Genomic DNA, 24,126 nt, shown 5'->3' with positions numbered 1-24,126 from the left:
TGTCTTAAGAGAGAACGGCGAGCGCAGCAGGGCGACGTGACGACTTGTGTTGCTGAGCCGGCCGGCGCGAGAAACACGACCCAGGCGGGGCGGCTCGCCTTACATTCATTGAGTCCGCTGCAAAATGTCTGCTTTAAGAGTACAAGATTTTATTTACAGCGTCAACAGGAGGCAACACTCACAGTCCAGAGGAGACAAACAAACAAAAAAGGGTCCAGCCTTTGTCAAATAAAATAATTGTCAACATAAAAGCAGAATGAACATCATTGTCACAGTGAACGTAAAATGGGGGGGTCGGTAAGATCACGGGGGGGTTAAGAAGAAGGAGTGAGCAGCATCTTCATCAGTCAGTATTTTAACACTAGTGTGGCCCGTTTCCACCCGAGGCACGCCCGTCCACAACAACTTATGAATAAAGTCCATTGGCGGCACGCCGCGAGGGGGCGGAGCCTCATTTCCTAAAGAAGGCATTGCGGGTGATGCTGTAGAGCAGCTGGTAAGGCTTTCGCTTGGGCGGCTCGGCCAGAGAGAAGACCTGCTGCTGAGGTACGCTGGTGGGGATGGTGACGTGGCGCTGGTGGAGCGGGTGGAGGTTTTGGTGATGCGGTGGGACGGAGCCGGAGTAGCCGACAGCTGCGGGTGGAGAAACAGGAGCGGAATGGAAGCGGGAAGTGAAGAATTCCAGGAAAGAAGAGAAGTGACTCCTTACTTTTGATCTTGCCCTGTTTGGCTCTTCTGGCATTCGCGATCGCTTCCTTCCTTTGCTCTTCGCTGATTTCTATTCCTGCAAACACAGCAGACACCTCCTGCTTCTTCAAATGCTCTCGTTGTTCTGCCTGGAGGAGGAGTGACGTGATGCTCACCCATCTCTTGGTCCTCCTTGACTCGCCGTCTCTCGTCGGCGAAGGCCTGCAGCCACCTCTCCTTGTCCTGCGCCTTCCTGCAGCACAACACGCACACAAACTCCAGCGTGGAGGCGTGACGCAGCCGCACGGCGTTCCTCAGGCTCAGGCCGAGGTCCGCGTCCCGCCCGTCCGGCACATCCACCACCTCGGTGTGGTCCATGTCCAGCCGGCCCCGGTAGTGGAGGAGGTCCCTGCGCAGGACGTCCTTCTTGCAGAAGACCAGCTGGTGGTCGAAGAGGAAGAAGCTGCGCTGCTGCATTTTGCCTTGTCGGAGGACACGCGTCAGCTCCCCCGAGTGGATGAGCTCGGAGCTGCGCACCAGCACGTCGGGACCCTGCAGCACGGAGACAACCTGAATTAGCCCCAGCCTCACACCTAAGCGTCTTCGGGAAGAATACCAGTCACCTCCCAGTGGAGAATGGACACCTTCCAGTGAGCGATGGCGTCAACGCTCTCCAGCTTTCTTTTCCTCTCGTTTATCAGACTGGCCACGTTCTTCATGGCCTCGTACGCGTCGCCCACGCCACCGTAGTCACTGCAACACGCGGGAAAGAAAGCATCCTACGGCGTGATGTGTTGCTAGGTGACCCTTGATGCAGCTTAATCGTTAATTAGCTTAAACCATGTGTCGCTAGGTGACCCTTGATGCGTACCTGTGGTCCTTGGGGGTGTACTTGAGCAGCTCCCCCAGTTGCAGGGGGTATTTGCAGATCTTCTGCACAGGCGTGAGCAAGAAGCCGGCGATGGAGATGTCGATCATCTGCTGCAGGAGGCGGCAGGCCTCGAAGAAGTGCTTGTATCGGCCGGACTTCATAAGGCGCTGCAGCTCGCCGCAGGCTGCCGGGTGGGTGTTGCAGTACTCCGAGTAGATGGAGAAGCCCTCCCCCTTTGGGACCAAAGCAGACGTTAAGATGCGGCCTCTTAGGTTGGGGCCACGACCTCCGGTAGTGCGGCTGCGGACCTGCATGAGAAAGCAGGAGCCGATTTCACTGAGGTGCGGCTGCTCCTTGTTGTACTTCCTCTCCAAGTCGCGGAGGAAGTGCCTCTGGAACCTGTAGATGTCTTCAATGTTGCTGAAGATGGTCCTTAACTGCAGCTCGGTGAACATGTCCGGGTGTTTGCGGCACTGGCGGATGTAACCCTGAGGAGAACAGCAACAGTTCTAGTCTCGTCACTCAATGGAAGCAGTAAACACAGCGGCCAGCAGAGGGCGCTAAAAGCTAAAGTTGAACATTGAGGTGGGCCTCGCCTCGCAGATGTCTTTCAGGTGCTTGATGTAGATGCGCTCCGTGTTCATGATCTCCTGGACCACATTGGTCCTCATCTGCTGGCGGTGCTGGCTGCTGTGCGTGTCTCTGGGGGTGGGGTCTTCCTGGTCCGCCACACTCTCCACGCTTCCCGCACTGGAGTCTTCCTGGTTCACGCGCACCTGAGACGCAAAGTAGCGGCAGAAATCAAACTAAGCCTTCCGGTTAAGAAAAGCACTCCAACTGTGGGCCAAGATGGCCGACACTCGGTCTGAATTCAAAGAGCAATTAGAAAACGGGGAGAACAAAAACCACTCGAGCCACTCAGCGTTGCTATGGTAACACGCAAGAACGTTTCATCAGCGCCTGTTCAGCAACTTTGAATGAGCGAGCAGCAATCACACAGCAGACGCGCATCTGCCAATCAAACATCAGCGCCGGTCACCACAGAAACCGACTCCGAGCGTGGCGGCGCTAAGACTTCCATCTGGCGCGGAGCCAGCTTACAAGTGAAGAGCAAACACGGGGGGTCAGGAGGTCCACTCACCCTCACAAAGCTGGACGGGAACCAGGCCTCCTTGTCGGGCCGCCCGCCCCACCACCAGTCCTTGTGCGAGGCGTCCAGGATGCGGATTACGTCTCCGGCCTTGAAGGCCAGCTCCTGCTCCTCCATGGTCACATGGTCCCAGAGGGCCTCCGCGTACACCGCGTGGCCCGAGCTTATCCACTGCGGCACAAACACACACCGTACAATTACATGATGGATGAGCTCCAGGAGAACATCGGCGCTGGTTATCTATTCTGCTGAATGCTGTCCAAACATCTTGTACACACACTTTATCCTCACGTGTTTCACCATGGGGCAGGACTCACACTCGCACACACACATCACACACGCACACACAGATAAACGTTGTGTCATAAAGTCAACATGCAAGCTAGCAGCAGACGTGTCAACGTGACGGGCCACGAGGTTCCGTGCTCAGCCTCACCTCAACGAGCACCGAGAGCTCCACCCCGGGCTCCAGGTAAGGCGTGACATCGGCGAGCTCGTCAAAGCTCCCCTCCTCCTCCTCGCTCACGCTGTCGTCCAGCATCTCCGACACACCGTCTGCGGCGTTTGAACCCAACGTGAGCGTTAGCAGACGAAGATCCTCTCAAAGTAAAGACAACCGTCACCGACCACTCAGCACTCGGTGTTGCTTCCTCCTGCCGACGCGGTCCAGTCCGATGGGGGTGCTCTGGGAGAGGGTGGGGGGCCGAAACCTGGCAGAGACTCCCTTGTAGGGGGGCACCTGGTGGGAGGGCACGGGCGGGCGGGACAGAGGCTGCGGGGAGGACAAGGATTTACAAAAAGATCCACTTATGTTATTCTTCATACTTGACGCTAAATAGAAGAACCCACAGAAGGCAGAGGGTCCTCGCTATCGTCGGTGTCGGGGGAGAACAAATCCTCCACCCCCATCACAGACACGGGTCTCTGCTGCCTGCCCGGAACGTTCCCGTTCATGCCGCACATTCCCATGCTCTCCCTGCTCCCAAGCACGCCGTTCCTGCTGCATTCCTTGGGGAGCGATGCGTTGGCCGCCCTCGCGTCGGGGTTCAGCTCAGCCACCTCCTCGGGAATGCAGTGCCTCCTGGAGAGGAGCTGCCCGTAGTCCGAGATGGGCCGAGGTCTGGGGCGCCCGCTCCTTCGCCGGGCCCTGACGGAGGAAGCCGAATCAGGGGGTGACGTGGGCGAGGCGGGCGACTCCGGGAGGAAGACCGGGGAGAGAGGGGGGGTGCTGCTGCTGGGTGCCGTGGCGACTCCCTCTGCTTGCTGCAACTCCTCCTCCAACGCCACCTAGAACCAGAACCAAGAGGAGTAGCAGAACATGCTGTATGCTAGCTACTGCTGCTCAAAGCATTCCAAAGAGTTTTGTGATTGGATCAGGAATATTCCCATCAATATCAGGTCCCTCTGGAACAAGCGTTGAGGTCACATAATAAAAAGGAATCTTATCAAATTCCAGCACAAACATTCCACAATAAAAAAGCTACCATAGTGGATTTTATTTCCCGACCTCCACGTGCAAATATTGGCTGGGAGACCGCCTGGAGCCGGCCAGCCAGGTCAGAGCTCACCTTCTGGTTCTCTGGGTCTGGATGGGCTCGGCGGCACACACACCGGAAAGGCACACACAGCACGAGCACCATCGTGAAAGACGTACGCGCCTGCGACTCTAACGTCAACACACTGGACCTCTCCTCCTCCGCAGCCTCAAGGGCGAAAAGCTCATCTCGACCGCCAACGCACGCCAGTGTTTTGGACCGCTGTCTGAGCTGCTGCTGCCGGCTCAGAGAGGCCGAGGGTGCTGGACTTTGCTCCACGGGGGGGGGAGCGACTGAAGAAGCGAGAGCGCCCATTTCAACCTGCCCACCCACAGTTTGCCGTTTTGCGCAAGGGCCTGTAATCATAAACAAAGCCTAATCATTAACCGGGACTGTTCCTTCTGGGAGCACGCCATCATGTGACCAGCGCTGGTCAATATGTCACACACGGCAAACACAGGCAGTGAAGGAGACACTGGACTGGGTCCATTTCCACCAATGAGCACCAAGAACTATTGCAGAACCATCAAGGGTGGTTCATAAAACTTTAAAGGTGTTTTCCTTCACATCCTCAGGCAAAGGTCAGCGGGGGAACAATCCACATCAGCTGTTCTTCCGAGACCAGGAAATTTAATCTCTAATCCTTTCTTCCATCCGTGAAACTTGACCCGGAGCTTAATTGCGACCTAAAGATTTCCAATAATTCCGAAAGCTTCTGCTGGCTTTGTCTATCGGACACCAACATCCTCACTTCCTGCCATCTCATTGGTTCCCGCCTTGCAAGTGTACCTAATGAACTGTCTGCTGCAAACCCACCTTGGTTGGACGCTGGCCGACTTCCCCTGGGTCCTTCTGGTCATCAGGAGACGACTCGTCTTCGAAGCCGCTCTCGGCAGAGACCTGCTGGATGACGATGTCGCGTTGAGGATGCACGTGAACCAGCGAGCCGACGTCCGCAGACGCCACCCGGGCTCTGACGGGGGAGGGCCGGGGCTGCCGCTCGCTCGCGGCCCGGCAGGGTACACGCCGGGAGTAGTCGTCGTGGAGACGGCTCAGGGGTGTCATGGGGGTGTGCGCGGCGGGGCCGGGGGAGGGGCTTCGCCGGCGGAGGACCCTCAGGTCGGTCATGCTGCCGACGAGCTTCAGCATCTGACCCTTCACCTTGACGGGGCTCCTCCTGCGAGCGTGTCCTCGGAGGTCCACGGAGGAGGCGCTGGACGTCCTCTGGATGTTCGGGGTCCCGTTTGACAAGCTCGTCCTCTGCGGGGCCTCCTGCGGGGACGGCGCCCCTTGCGCTGGGGCCTTGCGTCGGAAAGGTGCTTTGAAGACGTGAAGGTTGTCTGCGCTTTTGCTCAGCCTGCTCAGCACGTTCCCACCGGAGTTTTCCGTCTGTCCGTTCATCTTTGACATTTCTTTCTTGGAGTCGGCAGCAACGCCGCTTCCTGCCAGGGTCTCCTCATCCATGTCCAGCAGCGTGATGCGTCCTGCACCGTACGCTCTCCTGATACTCCTGGAGAAGCGGGAATTCCGCTGAAGGCCGCCGCCGTCGTCGTCCTCGTCGTAGTCCTCCATGTCGGAGCTGTAGCGGCTTGCAGGCCAGTTCAGGTTTCCATTGGACACGCGGTGAACTTCTGCAAGGTTCAAGTCAGCTGCTGCCTCCTGCTGGAGGTCAGAGTTCACGGCAGCTACGCCATGAGCAGCTTCCCGATCGGTTGCCCCCCGACTCTGAATTCCCTGGAGCACAGACGAGCGGAGCTTTTTGAACGAATCCACGACACCCAGCCTCTGAAGCCCGGCGGGACTGTCATCGTTTGGGCTCGTGGAGGCCAAGGAGCCCTTCCTGGAGCTGGAAAACAGCCTCATGATTCTGGAGGCGGCGGCCGGGTTTCCTTCGGCTTTGGCGTTGACGGGGTTGGACCAGGCGGACGAGGAGCTGACGCCGTTGGGGTGGCCCTCATCCGCCGCGGCGCCCACAGTCTGCACGGGCTGCACTTGGGCACCGCAGCCCGACAGCAGATATGGGACGGCGCTTCCCTCGGGTTGACCGTGGTTCGGGTGGAGATCACAGAGGGGGCGGGGCGCTGGGGCAACCTTGGAGGCGTGGAGGCTAGGGAGGGAGTCTTCGCTTGTGAACGAGACTCTGCTCTTGGGTTCTGCCTGTGGATCAAAACAAGAGACGTGTGACACATGAGTGACCGCTCTGATCTTGCGGGATTACAACGTGACAAGAACTCGAACCCGGGGCACACTGACTCATGTGATTGCTTACAGGACACTCAGCCTTGTGTTCGCATGGCACAGAATGAAAAGTAACAGGAGGAGAGGACGTCCAGGTCAACAAAGAACCCACACAGTTAGAACATGACGTGCGTTTGGTTTAAGAGTCAGGGTGAGAGCAGAGGCCCGGGACGGGTGGCATTGGACTGTGTGTGTGTGTGTGTGTGTGTGTGTCACAGTGGTGCTAATGCAGCTGGCCCTTTGAAGCGGGCCTCTCTCAGCGTGACTAAGCAGTGAAAAATGCTAATCCATTGTGATTAATGCAGTAAATTGCCAGGTTTTCCGAGACGCTTTCTCACTGCTACGCCCCCCATTTCAAGACCCGCATCCCGCTGCATCCCGCCGCACTCCCGTCCTGACGCAGCAGGTGGTTTGCTGCCATCATCGATGTAAACACGGCGCCGTCGCCGCCGAGCACCGCCTCTGGGAACAATGTACCACTTTCAAAACGGCGCTCAATTGTCTTGTTGTGCAGCAGAATCGACGGGCCTGAGGATTCGGGATCATTATTCCGACTTCTCTCTCTCAGGCAAGAGAGAGATAGGCCAGGAATGTCAACAAGTCAGCTGGCTTGTTTCTCGGCCGCTAATCCTTTGTGATTCCTGACAGCCGCTCTAGTGACTGAGTTCTCCTTCAACGCCTTCGTGCCCTCATCTTGGCGCCCAAACCGCCTCACAGGTGTCGCCGGCCAGCTGGCGTACTCCCCTGGTCCGGGATTCTACAAGGATCATTCGGGACACAACAGACACTACAGGAATACAAGAAACCCAGATCTCCTTGTCTCCTGGATTCCAGGACCCCCACAAATTGTCTCAGACATAGGAGCACCTGTGTTGGGGTCTCCTTTGTACAATATGGTGGCCTACCAGTCATCCATTTCCCATAATCCCTTGTCTTCATTGGGGTCTAAGAATAATGATCCTAATGATGCTGACATTTCCACGTCCCTTGTTTTAATCTTTGGAGTTTTGCTGCTGCCGCCGTGTGAATTCCTCTCAGATCGGAGCGGTGCCGAGGTCTCGGTCCGGAGTTAATTAAGAGCTCCCTCCCCCCTCCTGCCTCCCCCTCCCACACGCCAAACTCTATGAAGCAGCCAGCTCAGATTAGGATGAACATGCATCCAGATGCATGAACATGTGCATCGCTGGCACGAGCACGCACTTGAAACCCACGTGCACACTTGGCGATGTCATCCCCGCCTTGTCCAGCTTGTCAATCATTGGCTCCCCTTCCTGGTTGGGCAGAAGAACAACAACACATCATCTCTTATGTAAGGAGCCAAAAAATGCAAAACGACGACTGAGCCTCTGAGACGGAGGAGGTCGCCTCTGCAGAGGTATGTCCCGCCTCGGGGGGGGGGATCAAATTCACTAAATTGACAGAGAGAGCTGAGCATTAGCAGCCAAGGGCTCCCAGACGGGGGAGTATCATGGGAAAACGGCAAACGCTCCTTTTCCATCGACTCGGAGGCAGACACGCCAAGCCCGGAGACACAAGCTCTGACCTCATGCACGCTGAGCGGGTCGCACTTGGGTCATGTGACTGTCGTTAGCAACCGACGTTAAGTGGCGGGTGCTTGTTGCTCAGCGGGGAAGAAAGCGGCAATCTTCCACAACACGCCGCTCACCGCTAACGAGGCAACACGGAAGCCCAGTTCCCACTGTGAGGAATAACACAGGACGTGACAAAGCACTTCCACAGTTGGGGTAGGCTCCAGCATAGGCGCGACCCTAGTGAGGATAAGCAGCATAGAAAGCGGATGGATGGATGGAACTGCTTACTCGGGTGCTTAATTGATGATCCAACACTCTGAATGCTAAACGCTAATTAGCAGGCGGGACAACTGCTTAGCGGGCCAAGATAAGTCAGCGTGTAGTATCACAAGGAAAACACAAACAGCAGTGTGTGTGTGTGTGTGTGTGCATCTGATTGCTAATCTGATTAGTGCAGCTTTGCGAGGCTGGGCCCAGGCCTGGTTTCATCTGCACATGATAGCCTAATCAGGTAGACAAGCAGGCTATTCAGCGCCCGACTTAAAGTGACACCCCAAAAAGCTTGAAAGCAGCCCACCGCGTTGCTGCCTGCCTCTCAGGAGGAGCACGGACGGATGGCGGGGGCACGCCGGGCCTGTATGGGCGCCACAGTGAGGAGATGAACATGAAGGGAAGGGCTTGAAGTCCTCCTACGGCGGCCATTGTGGCAGCATTCTAAACAGCGACGAATAAAGTTTTTTGTGATGGAAGAGGAAAAATGTGACGATAATAAGTATAATCACAAAACCATGAATGGAAGAGGCCGCTCCCTCAAACCAGTTTGACCCTGTAACAGACTATTCCATTGGTTCTTATGACTAAAATGTGCATTCAACCTTCAAGCTCTCATTGGACCGACTTCCTTGTTTTGGATGTGCCACACAAGACAGAAAGAATGGAGGAAGCCCCGCCCCTTTTCTTGTGGAGCGTGGGAAGCATTGGGGGGGGGGGTGTCTGTACTTGCATACAGGAGACCAACTTTCACCTGATCCGCTTTCTTGACTGTCATTGCGTCAGACAGCCGGGAATTCCACACAGCGGAATGTTTGCTTCCTTCCTTCATTAAGGTCACAGGTAAGCTGGAGCCTATCCCAGCTGACTTTGGGGGCGAGGGGCGGGGTAGGCAGTGTACTTGTAACTTGCCAGTCACATGGTACGTGTACACAAACACTTATCTTCCCATATGGACAAGTTTGAGTCTCCAATTAGTCGAGCACGCATGCCTTTGGAATGTGGGAGGACGGAAACCCACACAGGGATGTTGTAACCCGGATCTTCTGATTGTGAGGCTGACGTGTTAAACATGAATAAAGATGATATTTCAGTAACTGATAGGAAGAGAAAGTAAACAACAGGAAGTAGACGCGGCTGGGAAGTCATACGAGACATACGTAGCGCTTTTGTCCAAACACCTCCACAAGTTCCAGCTCTATGGTTATCATCACCTCTATGTAGATGCTCCCACAGCTGAAACTCACATGGAGATATTTTGTCTGAACATGATTCTAGTGTGAAAGGCATGAAAGAGGAAGCTACAGAAGCTAAGCTAGAAGCTAAGTGTGCTAGGGGATGGAATACTCAACTGTGCAAGTTGATTCAAGTGGAATCAGGATTAGTGGCTGTTTTACTCTTGCATTAATTAACTTTCTTTGCTCTTTGTAAGCTGCCCCCCCGTGCCCCCTCCCCTTAGGCAAGTCCCTGTGCAGCCAGCATCACTATAACAACCACGGCTGGAAAGCACAAAGCGCCCTCTGAGGACCGTTTGGAAGCAGAACACAAGACAATGAGAGCAGATCCAAGTTTTTCACTTAATAGGAGTTTTAAAAAACAACAACTCACCGTGCTCATAGTCGCCGATGTTCTCCTCACATCAACGGAGCAGCAGTTTACGGAGCCTTAGCCACAGTAAAGCAGCCTGGCTTGCCCGGAAGCCTCCGTGTCGTTGTTCACCCGTGGAAACATGTCGAGCGGCTGTCAGCCCGGCTAGCAGCAACTCAAGCTAACTCATGAGGCTCGCCGATCAACTTTCTCCGTGAGTCGGGTTGGTGGACAATCAGCCGACGGGAAAAACGTTGGCGCATGCATGAGCTGGAAAGGTTCCTCAGGAATAAAAAAGTGTTGATCAGGAAAACGTCGGGATTTTTCCTTTGCCAGCTGCCGTTAAAAGAAGTCAGTCCTGGCAAGCATCTTAGTGCACTTGTTGCAGTTGACTCGAGTGGGCGGGGCTTGGGCAGTCTGGGACGAGAGATATTACTGGTTGACCGTCTCTAGACTGTTTCGCTGCCAGCCAATCATGTGCCAGCAGCGGGAGCAATACTCTCTAAGCCACGCCCTCCTCTTGTATGGCTCATTGAAGAAGAAAAAAAGACTTCCCGAGACTTGAGTCCTTAGTTTGAAGAATACTGAACATTCTAGTTGTCTTCCTCATATGATTGTGGCCCACAGGAGGACCCGGGTCTCCTTCCTGGCCTTCTGGGAATACAATATATAATATAATATAATATATTAGAATGGACACAATAATCTACCATTCTTGGCCTTATTGCTGATTCTTTTGGCCTAGTGATGAACATAAAGGCTTAACACAAATGTGTTTTGCTTATTTATTGCAGTAGAAAATTGTGTCTCAGACATAGGAAAAGTGTGATGACAACCATAGAACTGAGAATAACTAAGAAACTTACTGCATGGCGATAAAAGTCTCTGTCCCGGCTTACAATGTACAAAAAAACATGACACACAGCCAACAGCGCCCCCTTTTGGTCATTTCATTTATTGCTTTTCATTCTTGAAATGCCTAAAATCAGCCTAGTAAAATAAAAAGTACTTTAGTCTGATCCCCAAAGCCGACTTAGTCCCCAAATATTAGGAAGCCAGAAAAGGTGGTGTCGTCGTCTTCGTCGGCAAAGAGCCCATTGAAGAGCTCCCCTCCGGCCACCTGCAGCCACACCTTGTCCCCCGCCTGCAGGTGCAGCACAGCGCCCCCCGCGGCCTGGTCCTCGCCGCTCTGGTAGTTGTCGGTGGTGTGGATCACCTTGGCGCCGTTCTTCAGCAGAGCCACCTTGACGTTGGTGGAGAAGACGGTGATGTGATAGGTGAAGAAGTAAACGCCGGGCAGCGAGCATGTGAACCTTCCGGTTTGGGGATCGTAATGGTTTTGCTGGTTGTAAATAATCTTGTCAAACCGGACGGGCGCATTCGTGGCTGGGAGTTTAGTTTGGGCGGTGAGTCCCACACAGAAAGCACTTTTGGAGACAACAGGAGCATCTCCCTTCTCGCCCGGGTCACCCTTCTCTCCTCGAGGCCCCCTTTCCCCGCGATGGCCGAGGGCACCTTTGTGGCCGGGAACGCCAATGTCCCCTTTAGGCCCCGGCCTACCCGGTGGGCCGATGGGCCCCTGAATGCCTCTGTCCCCACGGAGGCCGGTTTCCCCCTTAGGCCCCTGCGGTCCAGACCCCCCGACGCCCCCTTGAGGTCCCTGGGGTCCGGGTAACCCAAGCTCGCCTTTACTTCCTTTTGAACCGAGAGGCCCTTGGACTCCTTGGGGCCCCATTTTCCCAGGTGGGCCCTGCTCTCCATTGTCCCCCCTCTTTCCCTTGAGCCCCGCTGGACCAGGTGGACCTAGCCATGACAAGGGGAAAAACATCCTTTTATTGTATACTTGTTTCAAACACAATTCCTTTGGTTTTGGAGCATGATCTTCCTTACCTGGTTCTCCTGCGTCCCCCTTCAGGCCATCCCTTCCTGCCAGTCCCATTGGACCAATAAGACCTAATAACAAACGATGCAAAAGTCTGATTTCTGTGAAAACGAACACATAAGCCACGTCTTTATTTACCTGCATCCCCCTTGTCCCCTCGGAGTCCATCCCTGCCGTCTCTCCCGGGCGCCCCATCGTGACCCGGGTCCCCAGGGATTCCGGGATGGCCGCAAACGCAGCCTTTCATCTCTCCCAGCTCCTGTGCTACACATCGGACTCCCAGGAGGAGGAGCAGGAGCGTGAGAGCCAATCTCGGCATGGTTCTGGAGGGCATGTAACCTAATAACCTTGGATGGAGGAGCTTTTAGTGTCTGGAAGATGGAAGCTCATGGCCGCGCGCACGCTTAATCAAATCCGGACAAGCAGAAGAGCATGGAGAACGACAGCGGCACAGGAACTTTGGACTCCAGAAAGGCGTTCAGTTGGCTGGCTGAGGTTTTTGGGTTACTTATTCAGTCTGAGTTCCACATCAGCTGTCCCGGCGCCGAATAACAAACCAACACCACCACAGTATAGCTGACATTAAACATCACTTGGAGGCACTTCCTGGGTTGGAAGCCATACATTTGGGTTAAACCAAGTGAAGCCTGGGGGCCATTTGCGCCCATGGCATGTTCTAAAAATAGAAAAAGAAATAAAAGGAAAAATCTGCAGTAATTTTGCAAGAATATAGATCAAATTTAATGGAATTTTGCAAGAATGTCAACAATTTTAACAGCATGAAGTTGAAATATTAACATTTAAAAATATATTAATATTAGAATTAGACAAACTGCAAGGCCCCTAAAGCCGTTCTTTGCATGCTTGAGGCATTTAAAGCTGTGCAACAGAGATAACGAGACACTGCACCATTTAACACTTAAAAAGACGTCAGACAGACCAGGAGGTTTTGCAAATGTTTTCCAAAGCAGAAGCTGACATTTAATGAGATTTTAGAATTTGAGAATGAATAAGATGTCCGTGGGTTGTCTATGAACAGGAAATCAGCCTAATGACTCGGTCGTTCTGCTGCTCCTCTATTTTGTTTAAAAATGAGTGTTCCATGACGAGAGGCAGGAGGCACATGTGGGAGGAGGTCCAACGTAAAAGCCAGATAAGAATGCAGCACATGAGGAATACAGGAAACCATATAGTACTTCGATAGACTACATTTATTAAGACTACACCAAATATGTCAGGATATAATAATAATATGTTTTAATAAATATTTTATCTAATGACAGCATTCATCTGGCCGTGGTTGTCTGGCATAAGCGTTCCAAATCTATTAAGTGTATGGGGGCATCTCTTGCTAGATGACCCCTGAGTTTTTTAACAGGATAAACTCCACCTTCCACTGTCAGCTGGGTTGTACGTTATAACGGCAGGTTGAATTCTCATCCATATTTGGATCATATACACACATAGCTAGCCTGTGTTGATCAAAAATGCACAGCGACGAACTTATGTTCACATACTTTATTCCCCCCCCAGTAAGCCTCCAGATATAAATATGAAAAATACAAACATAAAAGTGGGAGCACCGGAAGGTTCCTGTTGGCTACACCGCACATCACGTTGACTTGTCAAAAATAAATAACAGCACAAATATTCATCATTTGAGGCCAGTTTAGCAGGACCCGGTCCCAGTCTAGAACCCAGAAAGCAGGCACAAGGTGAGGCTTGATAGATAACGGTCTATGCAAGAACCGAGAAGGAAGCATGCTTCTACAGCACATGGACAACACTGGTGTCTTGTTCATCATGTGGATTTTAATGGTGACTCACGTGGGAAGCTAAAGAAGATATGAAATAATAATACTGACATAAATGAAGACACACGGTTGTTTACAGTAGAGAGGCTGGTGAGGCACAAAGCAGCAGTTTCAGGGAGTTTCAGTTTGAGGTTAGCTCAGTGATTTCTGCAAAAGGTAGCGAGGCTCCGAGCACACGCAGCAGGTTGTGTTAGTAGAAACGTACAAGCTAGGAAGCAAGCGAGAGCGAGATCGCGCCGGTCTACATGATCTGACGGTGCATACCGTAGCCCGTCATGCCCGACTGGGAGGCGCCGCGGTTACTTCCCATCTGCAGGCTGATCAGACTCTGGCCTTGGCGTAGCTGCTCCTCTGTGAACTCTCGCCGGTAGCCCTGGGCTTTCCTGCGGGGCCCAGCAGGGGTTAGATGGTTTAAGCCATGTGGGGATAGAGAAGAAGACCTTTACCTGTGGAACCAGTCCCGGTCGCCTTTGTATTGACCGTCGTCCTTGGTGACGGCCACGCTCCCTAAAGCCATGAGGGTCCTCTGCACGGCGGCCATGTCCTTCCCTGTGCACCAGGAGAACACGGCTGATTGGCAGGAAGTCAAAGCCCAACATGGCGGGAAGCTGGACAGGCTTTACCTTCCCAGAGGTCTACGGTCTGAAAGATATCGGTGGTGGTGACGCCGTAGGCTTCCGCTGCCTGCAGGAACAGGGAGATCTTCTCCATCTGCTTGAAGGCCATCTGGGACTCAGGAATCTTCTTGATGGGCTCCTTGCCCTTCGGGTGGAGGCTGTTGATGAGTCGACACAGGATCTGGAAACAGTACAGGACTTACAATACACAACTTCTACCTTATTATTAGGTACTACTGCAGTATTTGAGGTTTTGACCAAGATAATAATTCTCATCTGATGCCAATTTAGTTTTAGTAGAAAGCCCTCGTCCTGGAAATGTTGCTGCCCCTTCCGTCTTCCATCTTCCTGTTGAATAATTGATCGGCGCTCTACGGTATCTTCTGTTTCACTCACCGTTCCGTCCATCAGCCACTGCTGGAAGCTCTGCTTGCCCACCGGAGGCTTCTCCACGCCGGCCCCACACTGAGCCACGATCCAGTCCACCAGCCTCTGCTCCAGGTCCGGGTCGTACTTCTGGTCGATCTTCTCCTGCACCTCCCGGCTCAGTCCATAACTGGGTCCCCTGTTCGCCATGGCAACGGTCCCAACACTCACCTAAGGAGGGACACAGTATAATAATATTAGGACACTTGATTTTATTTAGTAAAGTGGAGGAATTGAACAACTAAGAGGTGCAAAATATGAGAAAGAGTCAAATGTGTAATAATAAACATAATGCTAAATTGATACCTTAATGAAAAGCAAGCATGATGGTGGAGGTCTAGCATGGTGCATGTGTACCTAAATGGCGTGCAGCGTCATCGGCCTCCCAGTCCAGTCCTCCATCGGGGGAGGGCTGGAGGCTGGAAGGGTGTGGTCCCTGCCTGGCAGATGTCCCATACAGGGACGTGATCGCTATGGTTACTATGTCAATCCAAGCCGTTTCCGGCATGCTGCAAAAATGCAGCGCAAAGCAAAGGATGCACATTGCACGGCAGTTCTATTTATAGCACGCGGTAAAACACAAGAGTCAATCATGGCAGTCCTTTGCGGTGCATATAAAGGACATATGTCACTCGGTATAGAATTCTTTCTACGAGTCCAGCATCTGTATGGATGCAAAAGGAGAGAAATGCTTTGACAATGTAACAATATTAGCCAAAGTCACATGAACCTAAATAAAAACACACACACGCATGTGATGCAGAGCAGTGTTATTCCACCCATGTGATGTTTACTTACGGGCAAGGAGCTGCGGTGGTCAAGTCAGTGCGTCACTTCCACGGAGGATGCTGCTGGAGCATCCATGAAGGGCAGCACAGGCGTGTCAGGCCGTCCAAACGGGCTGCTCGTCAGTCTCCGTGTGTACGGGAGGGGCGAGTCACGCCTTTTATACGGGTACCTCGTCCGGGGAAAGAGGGGAGGGGGGCGTCTAGAGGGCCCTGCCACCCCCACGGGACCATCTGACTGGTCACAGCTGGTGGTCATCGCAGCGTGCGGCAACTAGAAGCCTCACCATTGATAGTGAGGCTACTATTGTCTTTCCTCTTGATTGGAAGCATGGCGTTGCGTTTACGGCATGAGGTTCATCTGCATTTAATCATGTCAACAAAAATATTAAAAATATAAACCACCAGTTTTGATTCAAATGAGCTGAATAATTAAACATCATTGTGGTTGCAGTTTGTACAGCATAATAAATCCCGACAGCAAGCTTTGTGTGCAATTACAATACAGGGATGCTCCTGAGTTACTATACTACTTAGTGTGCACTTTTCCGCATTACTTTTGGATTTATCCTGTAATTTCCAAGAATAGCACGCCGTCTCTAACGTGGTTAAGCTCCTTTCCTCTGCAGACGCGCCTAAAATAGTTAATCTTTATTAGATCACCACTCAAATGCATAACTCAATTTGAGCATCGCTGCTCTTTCCTCAACTTTAAACTATTACTTGTGGCTTTTTTGTTTAGTTTGAGTAAATACGTGCTTGTGTGTGACATAAGAAATACAATAATATCCAAAATACCACGCTCACATTAGAGCATTAAACAGATGTCCTTTCAATCGAGTGATGACAGACGGCACCCCACAAGTGAAAGGTCAGCGCTGCAGTTAAAGCGCTTGCTTTCACCCCATTGAGCAGTCCAGCCAGTGCTCAATTACATGTTAATAATCAACAACCCGGTGGGTGAAGGCGGCCATGTTAGGACTGTGCATCATGCTGCTTGACCTACCTGCTGCAGCCCAAAGCCATCACAGCGCGGATCAAAGACAGGGAGCTGCACTCAGTGTGCAGAGGTTTTATTGGGCCCACAAGGGTAAAAAGTGATTTTTAAAAAAGGCACAGGAACTCTATTTATATTAAAAGGGAAGGGAGGAGAAGTGTGGAAGCAACAGTGAGTGTAACACTGGATAACATAACATCTGGAACCTGGGAAGACCAGCTAGCAGGAGGGAGCTCCCTTTTCATGACAGTGGAAATGAGAGAAACATCAACAAACATGAAACGTGATGCATAAAAGCATTTTTGGCAAAGCAACATGCCAGTGTTTGGTAGTTTCGCTTGCGCGGTAAACAGTCCTTCAAAACCCAGCAACCTATCCCCCCTCCGGTACCTCGTCACACCATGGTGGTCAGCTTATCTATCAGGTCGTCCAAAGTGTAGACCATCAGCTTGATGTCGTCCTTCTCCGACATGCGGTGCTGGCCGTGGCGCCGCAGGATGACGTCCACGTCGGGGCTGAGCACGCGCTCCGCCACCTGCATGGAGATGTGCCACGGCACGTCCTCGTCCTTCAGCCCGTGGATGAGCCGCACGGGGCACGTAACCGGGATGGGGCTCTGGAGCACGCAGTGGTTCTCGGCCTCTTTCAGGAAGTCCATGCTGAACTTGTAGTGACCTTCCTCCGAGTGTTTGGTGGGCACCGTCCACTCGCCCTTCTCCTCAAACTCCTTCCGTGTCTGCACAGCACAACAAGTCTCGATCAGAGTCCGGTTTCAAAACAATCAACTCACTACAGCAATGTTTCCTGAAATCGGGGCTGTTTATTTATTTTAACTGCAGAGAATACCTGGAATATTTTCCTTGATGTTGATATTTACAGATCAGTCTAAACAGCACCACCTGGTGGAAGTATGGCTACAGTGCAGATAACTACTCCACTATTATGACAAAGTGCTCCCACCTCCAGAGGAAGAGTGTTGAATGACGTGACAATGTGGTCAGCAGCAGTGGAAATGCCCACCAGGGCGGCGGTCTTCTCTGGCCGTGCAATGGCCGCCAGCAGCATGAGCCAGCCCCCCAGACTGGACCCAACAAGGATCTAAAAGCACCACAAATACATTTATTAGCCACATGTCCGACACACCATCATGAATCAGGGGTGCCTAATGTTGTGGCCTTTGCAGTATAAAGAGAAGCCATGGGGGCCATTGTGGTAACATAGTGACACCTTGTGGCTAGATTGTGAAACTAACATGGATACTACTCTTTTAAGAGAATCTATGCAAGATTGTAACTAATTATTATTTGGGTCCATCATTTTTATGAACCATTTTAACAATAACAATAATAATAATTGCAAAAATGTGCCTGGACATACCTGTGGGCCTTCTGCTAATTCGTCCAATGCATAAAGGACGTCTTTTTTCCAGGTACCGATGGTTCCGTCTGCTAGGACCCCTTCTGAGGCGCCGTGTCCCGTGTAGTCAAACCTGAGAGACAATCAAGCGGAACGTAGAATTCAATCAGCTGTGTTTCTTGCTGCTGCCTTTCAGCCATGCTCACGTGATGTTCCTGCAGGAAACTTGTTTGCTCACAACAAATAAAGCGTACCATATGTGAAATCTCGTTTTGTTATGAATCTCACCTGAGGTACGAGTGTCCAAGAGACATACAGAACTCCTCCAAGGCCTCAGCCTTCTGGCCATTCATGTTGGAGCCATAGCCTGGCAAGAAGATCACACCTGGACTCTTACCCTTCACTCTTCTGTAGGCCAGCTTGGGAAGGTCTGGCCTGGAAGCATACTGAACTGTGGACTTGTGTCTCCTGTCGCCTGGTGGACACAAAGTGTTAGCTAGCAATATAGCATGCCACCAGGTTGCCTGTAATAATAATAATAATAATAATAATAATAATACTGAATTGAAGGTGCATTTTGGTCAGGAATTCTGGTGACTGGAATGCAGTACTTGGAAGGGGTGGCTAGCATGTTTGTGACGGCTTAAATACAACAACTAGTCCGAATTGCACTCAAATTATGCACTCAAAATACTAACTAGATGACACAAAAACGGCGACAAACGCAAACTGTATGTCTTTTCGTATTCATTATTTTTAAAACGACGCAGTCCATCAAAGCCACACCCCCTCGTGGACCTTTAAATGTCTTCCCCGTGGACTCAAAGCGTGTGAAATAAACTCAATCGATGATTAAGACACGAACAAACCTTGACGATGCGTAGAGGACATATAAGTGAGGCGTCCGGGACTTAAAATCTGTGAAAGTCCTCTGCGACAAGACCTCAGAGCGACGGCCGCCATACTGGAGCGGAAGCCACCGAGGAAGTATCGCGAGAACTCAAAGTCTCGTTGACGAGACTTGCGCTTGCTGCACAAAACTATTGCTAGCAGATTCAATTAGTGTCATCAAAAATATTGGAGTCAAGCAAAAATAGTTACTTTATTCAAGTACTAGTACAAAAACTGATTAGAAATGTACGCAGTTTGGTGTACTTTCTAAGATGACATCTCTTTCACGTGCTACAATAAATTATAATATATATTTAAATTAATTGTATTAGGGATTTTAATAATACCGGAAGTAGAATGCAATACTACCACGCATATAATACAAACAAAGCATATAGAGCTGCAGGGGTGTGCTAATGCAACAAAATGTAATTTCACTGTAAATATCTAACAGGAAATTAAAAAAACACTTTACATAGATACTTGCACTTTAGCAACATATATGACTACTATGACTTTCTGGACAATATGTGCATATGTAGGTATTGATTTAACAATTTATAATTATTGTGATGATATTTGGCAGTGCACTGTATCACACTGAGGGCTAATATGTGTAAACAAACGTATGAAAATGTACATTTATGACATCTAGCCCAACTCGGAGCCAAAAGAGGAAACCAAAGGTAATAAAAAGTGTTGCGTAAAATGGCTGCGGTCACCCAGGCTGCCGAAGGCTGCTGAAGGCTGCTGAAGGCGGCGGGCCCCGGTGCGTCTCGGCCGTCATGTGAGGTGTCAGAGTGGAACATGACTCAGAGCGTCACAGGCGGAAGGTCACCGAGCGGAGGAACGGAGCGGAAGCGGGACTCGAAGCCTGTCCGCCATTGTGGAACATGGCAAGGCATATTCCCGTAAAACGCTCGTCACTTTCACGCTGAGTAGCTCGCCCACATCTCCTCCGTAGGCGACATTTGGAGAAAGAGGCCATTTTTCCCAGGAAGTCGTCGTCGTGTGTTTTCCGGACTCGAGAGGAGAACCGCCGCTCGCGGAGGGATCGTCCAGGCACCCGGAGAGCAGCGGCAGGAGAGCGGCTCAGAGCACGGAGAGAAACCGACGGAGAGGGCGCCGCCGACGGACAGTGTGCCGAGCAGCCCCGCTTCCTGGAGGATGTCTGCCACCACAGTGGACCAGGTTAGTTAGTGCGGCCGCGTTAGCTTAGCTCGACGGGGGGGCTGCGAGCTGGGGGCCGCTCGGTGCTTGGCAAAGTTTGTCGACAACAGTTTGATCCTAGTGGGGATGCCACATCAAACCAGCTTTGATAAGCCATCGAGGCTAACATTCTGGACGCAGGCCGAGCCCAGCGCACTCTCTGCCGGTCGGCGATGCGGCACCTTTACCGGCTGACATCCGGTGCATAAGAGCCGGCAGCTACTTGTCACGTTTATCCATAGGAACACGACATGATGTGGGGATTAATGTTTATCTATTTGGTGTTTTGCAGAGACCTAAAGGACAGGGAAATAAAGGTAAGTGAGTGCCTTTTCAACATGTCAGCTCAGGTTGTGGAAACCAAAACACACAACACCTTTTTCTCCAGCGTCTACGCCTGCATGTATATTGGCAGAAATGAAATATTTATGTTATGTTATGATTTCATGTTCTTTTCCATGCAGTGCAAAACGGATCAATGCATCAAAAGGATGGAGTGAACGATGATGACTTTGAGCCTTACATAAGCAGCCAGACAAATCAGGTAATAATCTTCCTGACGATGCACCACTAGCCATCCTCATTAGGGTCTCGGGTAAGCTGGAGCCTACCCCAGCTGACTCTGAGGGCGAGAGGCGAGACGCACCCTGTATCTTCACGATATTTGCAGGGACAGTCACCTTAAATATTAACGGGTGTCTCGTCTTAACCCCACAGAGCAACAGCTACCCACCCATGTCCGACCCCTACATGCCCAGCTACTACACCCCATCCATCGGCTTCCCTTACTCCCTGGGGGAGGCTGCCTGGTCCACCGGAGGAGACCCCCCCATGCCTTACCTAGCCACCTACGGACAGATGAGCAACGGCGAGCCGCACTTCATCCCAGACGGCGTGTTCAGTCAGCCGGGCGCCCTGGGAAACACGCCGCCCTTTCTCGGCCAACACGGTTTCAACTTCTTCCCCGGCAACGCAGACTTTTCCACCTGGGGGACCAGCGTGTCCCAGGGTCAGTCCACGCAGAGCTCGGTCTACAGTAACAGTTACGGCTACGCGCCCAGCTCGCTGGGTCGGGCCATCGCGGACGGACAGGCCGGCTTCGGCAGCGACACCCAGCTCAGCAAAGTACCGGTGTTGAACAGCATCGAGCAAGGCATGGCGGGCCTGAAACTGGGTACGGACATGGTGGCAGCCGTCACCAAGACCGTGGGCTCGCCCTTAGGGGCCACCCCAGGTATGAGCAGCATGGCCGCCAATAGCCTTCCGCCTTCTGTGAGCTCGTCTGTTGCGAAACCCTCCTCCTGGGCCGCCATCGCCAAGAAGCCGGCCAAGCTGCAGGTCAAGGCCAAGCCCAAGGCCAACATGGCGATGGTGGGCGGCGCCGCCATCCCTCCGCCCCCCATAAAGCACAATATGAACATCGGCACCTGGGATGATAAGGGCTCTCTGAGCAAGCCCCCATTGGCTCAGGCGATGATGGCCACGCCCCCTCTGGTGCAGCAGCCTCTTCTCGCTCAGCCCCCGGCCTTACTGCAGAACCCCCTGTCCCACCAGCCTCAGCACCAACACCAGCCCTTCCACCTCCAGTCCCTCCAGTCCCCGCAGCACCCTCAGTCCCTCCCTCCCGGACCCCCGCACCTGCACCTCTCCTCCCACCTCGGCCCCCCGCCAGCCCTCCATCAGCCGCCGCCGGGCCCGCCTCCCAACCGCTGGGTGGCACCCAGGAACCGGGGCGACGTCTTCGGCCTGGGCATGGGCGTGCCCATGAACGCGTCGCCGTGCTCTGGAGAGGCGCACCCCGTGCTGGAGAAGCTGCGCGCCCTCAACAACTACAACCCCAAAGAGTTTGAGTGGAACTTGAAAAACGGCCGCGTTTTCATCATCAAGAGCTACTCCGAAGACGACATCCACCGCTCCATCAAGTACTCCATCTGGTGCAGCACAGAACACGGCAACAAGCGGCTGGACGGCGCCTACCGCTCGCTGGGCGGCAAGGGGCCCCTCTTCCTGCTTTTCAGCGTCAACGGCAGCGGCCACTTCTGTGGCGTGGCCGAGATGCGCTCGCTGGTGGACTACAACGCCTACGCCGGCGTCTGGTCTCAGGACAAGTGGAAGGGCAAGTTTGAGGTGAAGTGGGTCTTCATCAAGGACGTGCCCAACAACCAGCTGCGGCACATCCGGCTGGAGAACAATGACAACAAGCCAGTGACCAACTCCAGGGACACGCAGGAAGTGCCTCTGGAGAAGGCCAAACAAGTGCTGAAAATCATTGCCGCTTACAAGCACACCACCTCCATCTTTGACGACTTTGCACATTACGAGAAACGCCAGGAGGAGGAGGAGGCTTTGAGGAAGGTGAGATGGAAGCACGAGCCGCTAGGGCTTTCCTAAATATCCCGTTTGCGTGTGGACCGGTAGAAATGTACAAAGTATTTAACCCCATTTGACAACACCACATGGAGTTCTTGATTGGCGGGTGTTGGTTATGATGGTTATGATTTTGTGCGGCGGCAGATGCTAACACACACGGCGATAGCGGATGATTGATATCGGCACGTTAAAAAAGCAACATTGCATAATGAATCAATAAGTAGAGGATGTATGAACACCAAGTTGTGTACCCCCTTTGTTTGCCATCTGTGGCTCCAACTGGGTCAAAGGTCATTGAAACACTAACAAAAAAATGTGAGGGGAGTGAATAAAATCAACCTTTAATCCAAGTTCACCTGCTTTTTATTCAAATTCATTTTTTTTGTTCCCATTTTGTCTTTGGACTTTGAAGTGGACTCGCGGACAAAAAGCGCTGAATTCGCTTTTCACTTCCCGTCCAATCAGCTGACCCACCTGCTCAGGCGGGGGCATCTCGTGGGCCAAAGGGCGGCGTTCTCTGGGTGGAAGTTCCCGGCCGCCCTGTCAGCAGACGGACGTGTCATCGTTAGTCAGAAGCGTCAAAAGAAAAGAGCCTGATTCATCGACGGCCATCTCGTGCTGTCGTGAGCGCCGCGAGAGGGGAGGGGGGGGGCACATTCCTGGCATTCCGTGTTTGAGGCAAAAGCAGATGCAGGCCAGGAGGTCTCTCCGAGCGCCAAGTTGGACCCGTGAGTCCTCCTGCGAGCTGTTGATGTCCCGGTGCTTGGGGGTCCTCGGGGGGGGGGGGGGGATGCATCATCAGAGCGTGTGTTGCTGTCCTGATAATAGAGACATTGAGAATATTAATAGTAACCAAGCCCTGAGCGAGGGGCCAACGTCGGCGCACAGAAGCTTCATTGAGGACGTGTGGACTTGGTTCACAAGCATCACCGCCGCCGTGTCATCCATCTTGGTGGGACTGAGTAGATTTTATTAATGGGACAGGAAGTGTTTGAAGTGGCAGCTAAGTGTAAAAGTAAGTTAACCCATCTGTGTAAACTCTTGTCATATTTCTTAGTCATACAAGTGTAAAAAGAAGTACATACCATGTCTAAAGTAGCATTGAAGCTGCTTTGTTCTCAGTGGAATGGAGAACCAGCACTAAAGGTCAAAGGCCAAATGCTACGTATGAAAGGGTAATCCCGCCATCGTCACAGTTCGCTGAACAAAAACAAGAAATAAAAATGCCCTATCTTGAGTACAATTAGCTCCCCAACGCTCCCGAGGAGGCGTTACACAACACCCGAAGCAATAAAAGCCGGACGTGTGTTGTTTGTCCGCCTGCCGGTTATAACGTGTCCTTCTCTGGTGTTGGCAGGAGCGCAGCAGGAATAAACCCTAACCTTCAAGCAAGAACCGCTCATAGAAATAATCAGCACCACGACGTAGGACCTTAACGTTGCCTAACCGGGAGGAGGACACTCCAACGTGACGGACTCGCCTGTCGTTTTATTTCCACTTTCACACGAGTTACTTCTTTGATCGCCCTCGTTACTCGTCTTTTGTTTATGAGCAACTAATCAGACTAGTGGCCATGTTTTTATTTGTAATCATGTCGGGGGGGGTATTGTGGCGCTGACTAGATGTGTCGTTTAGTCGGTGTGAACGCGTCTGATGGTCTGATCGTCTGCAGACGGGAGGCTGAGGATGATTGACAGCCGGGGGAAGCTAATTGGGGAAGAGCCACAATCATGCCAATCACACCCGCACCCTTCCTGGCTGCATACCAAAACAATACAATTATGCAGCGCCACGGAAGAGGGGGGGTTGCAAGTTTATTTAGTTGTGATTCTGTCATTCTGAAGTGCATTTTGTCTGAGGAGGAACCTCTGGAGATTTATCCTGCAGGTGACTCACTAGTGGAATTAAA

At 52.3% G+C, this 24,126-nt stretch overlaps 6 protein-coding genes across 13 annotated transcripts in view; 1 reads left to right on the top strand and 5 right to left on the bottom strand.

Moving 5' to 3' along the window:
- Positions 1–91: 91 nt before the first annotated feature.
- spata13 (spermatogenesis associated 13) lies at positions 92–10,272 on the bottom strand. Of its 2 annotated transcripts, XM_058059814.2 has the most exons (13): positions 9,892–10,272; positions 5,060–6,400; positions 3,558–3,995; positions 3,336–3,480; positions 3,145–3,263; positions 2,700–2,879; positions 2,155–2,334; positions 1,867–2,046; positions 1,559–1,791; positions 1,311–1,440; positions 864–1,239; positions 710–784; positions 92–633 (listed from the first exon to the last, which is right to left on the bottom strand). In XM_058059814.2, exons 1-13 carry the CDS (start codon positions 9,898–9,900, stop codon positions 452–454), a joined length of 3,588 nt encoding a protein of 1,195 aa, XP_057915797.2. In that variant the 5' UTR covers positions 9,901–10,272; the 3' UTR covers positions 92–451. The 2 variants fall into 2 exon arrangements, with proteins under 2 accessions (XP_057915797.2, XP_057915798.2); XM_058059815.2 differs by lacking the exons at positions 5,060–6,400; positions 9,892–10,272 and adding an exon at positions 4,277–4,573 and having other exon boundaries at positions 115–633.
- Positions 10,273–10,818: 546 nt separating this feature from the next.
- On the bottom strand, positions 10,819–12,294 carry c1qtnf9 (C1q and TNF related 9). Its single transcript, XM_058059829.2, has 3 exons — positions 11,891–12,294; positions 11,761–11,823; positions 10,819–11,673 (listed from the first exon to the last, which is right to left on the bottom strand). Exons 1-3 carry the CDS (start codon positions 12,084–12,086, stop codon positions 10,904–10,906), a joined length of 1,029 nt encoding a protein of 342 aa, XP_057915812.2. The 5' UTR covers positions 12,087–12,294; the 3' UTR covers positions 10,819–10,903.
- Positions 12,295–13,165: 871 nt separating this feature from the next.
- On the bottom strand, positions 13,166–16,301 carry tagln3b (transgelin 3b). 3 transcript variants are annotated; one of them, XM_078792479.1, is made up of 6 exons: positions 15,408–16,301; positions 14,580–14,780; positions 14,190–14,364; positions 14,013–14,115; positions 13,831–13,949; positions 13,166–13,587 (listed from the first exon to the last, which is right to left on the bottom strand). In XM_078792479.1, exons 2-6 carry the CDS (start codon positions 14,757–14,759, stop codon positions 13,565–13,567), a joined length of 600 nt encoding a protein of 199 aa, XP_078648605.1. In that variant the 5' UTR covers positions 14,760–14,780; positions 15,408–16,301; the 3' UTR covers positions 13,166–13,564. The 3 variants fall into 3 exon arrangements, with proteins under 3 accessions (XP_078648605.1, XP_057915825.1, XP_057915824.1); XM_058059841.2 differs by having other exon boundaries at positions 13,176–13,949; XM_058059842.2 differs by lacking the exon at positions 15,408–16,301 and having other exon boundaries at positions 13,173–13,949; positions 14,580–14,776.
- Positions 16,302–16,451: 150 nt separating this feature from the next.
- On the bottom strand, positions 16,452–18,778 carry abhd10b (abhydrolase domain containing 10, depalmitoylase b). The gene is made up of 5 exons (XM_058059832.2): positions 18,617–18,778; positions 18,036–18,222; positions 17,769–17,880; positions 17,352–17,489; positions 16,452–17,127 (listed from the first exon to the last, which is right to left on the bottom strand). Exons 1-5 carry the CDS (start codon positions 18,708–18,710, stop codon positions 16,786–16,788), a joined length of 873 nt encoding a protein of 290 aa, XP_057915815.2. The 5' UTR covers positions 18,711–18,778; the 3' UTR covers positions 16,452–16,785.
- Positions 18,779–19,368: 590 nt separating this feature from the next.
- On the top strand, positions 19,369–24,085 carry ythdf3 (YTH N6-methyladenosine RNA binding protein F3). Of its 3 annotated transcripts, none has more exons than XM_058059826.2 (5): positions 19,369–19,829; positions 20,140–20,164; positions 20,312–20,391; positions 20,565–22,202; positions 23,575–24,085. In XM_058059826.2, exons 1-5 carry the CDS (start codon positions 19,806–19,808, stop codon positions 23,596–23,598), a joined length of 1,791 nt encoding a protein of 596 aa, XP_057915809.2. In that variant the 5' UTR covers positions 19,369–19,805; the 3' UTR covers positions 23,599–24,085. The 3 variants fall into 3 exon arrangements, with proteins under 3 accessions (XP_057915809.2, XP_057915808.2, XP_078648584.1); XM_078792458.1 differs by lacking the exon at positions 23,575–24,085 and having other exon boundaries at positions 19,370–19,534; positions 19,603–19,829; positions 20,565–22,567; XM_058059825.2 differs by lacking the exon at positions 23,575–24,085 and having other exon boundaries at positions 20,565–22,567.
- The window catches only part of LOC144899579 (uncharacterized), a 79,551-nt gene continuing 77,965 nt past the window's right edge, over positions 22,541–24,126 (bottom strand). For all 3 annotated transcript variants that reach the window (XM_078792480.1, XM_078792481.1, XM_078792482.1), the window contains one exon: positions 22,541–23,035. In XM_078792480.1, the coding sequence (XP_078648606.1) occupies positions 22,816–23,035 (220 nt within the window). In that variant the 3' untranslated portion in view covers positions 22,541–22,815. The remainder of the gene's footprint in view (positions 23,036–24,126) is intronic.

Source organism: Doryrhamphus excisus, linkage group LG7 (assembly GCF_037039965.1).
Source record: "Doryrhamphus excisus strain RoL-2023G ecotype Guam linkage group LG7, RoL_Dexc_Guam_v1.1, whole genome shotgun sequence".
Classification (NCBI taxonomy): domain Eukaryota; kingdom Metazoa; phylum Chordata; class Actinopteri; order Syngnathiformes; family Syngnathidae; genus Doryrhamphus; species Doryrhamphus excisus.
This window is presented reverse-complemented; position numbering and strand designations above follow the sequence as displayed.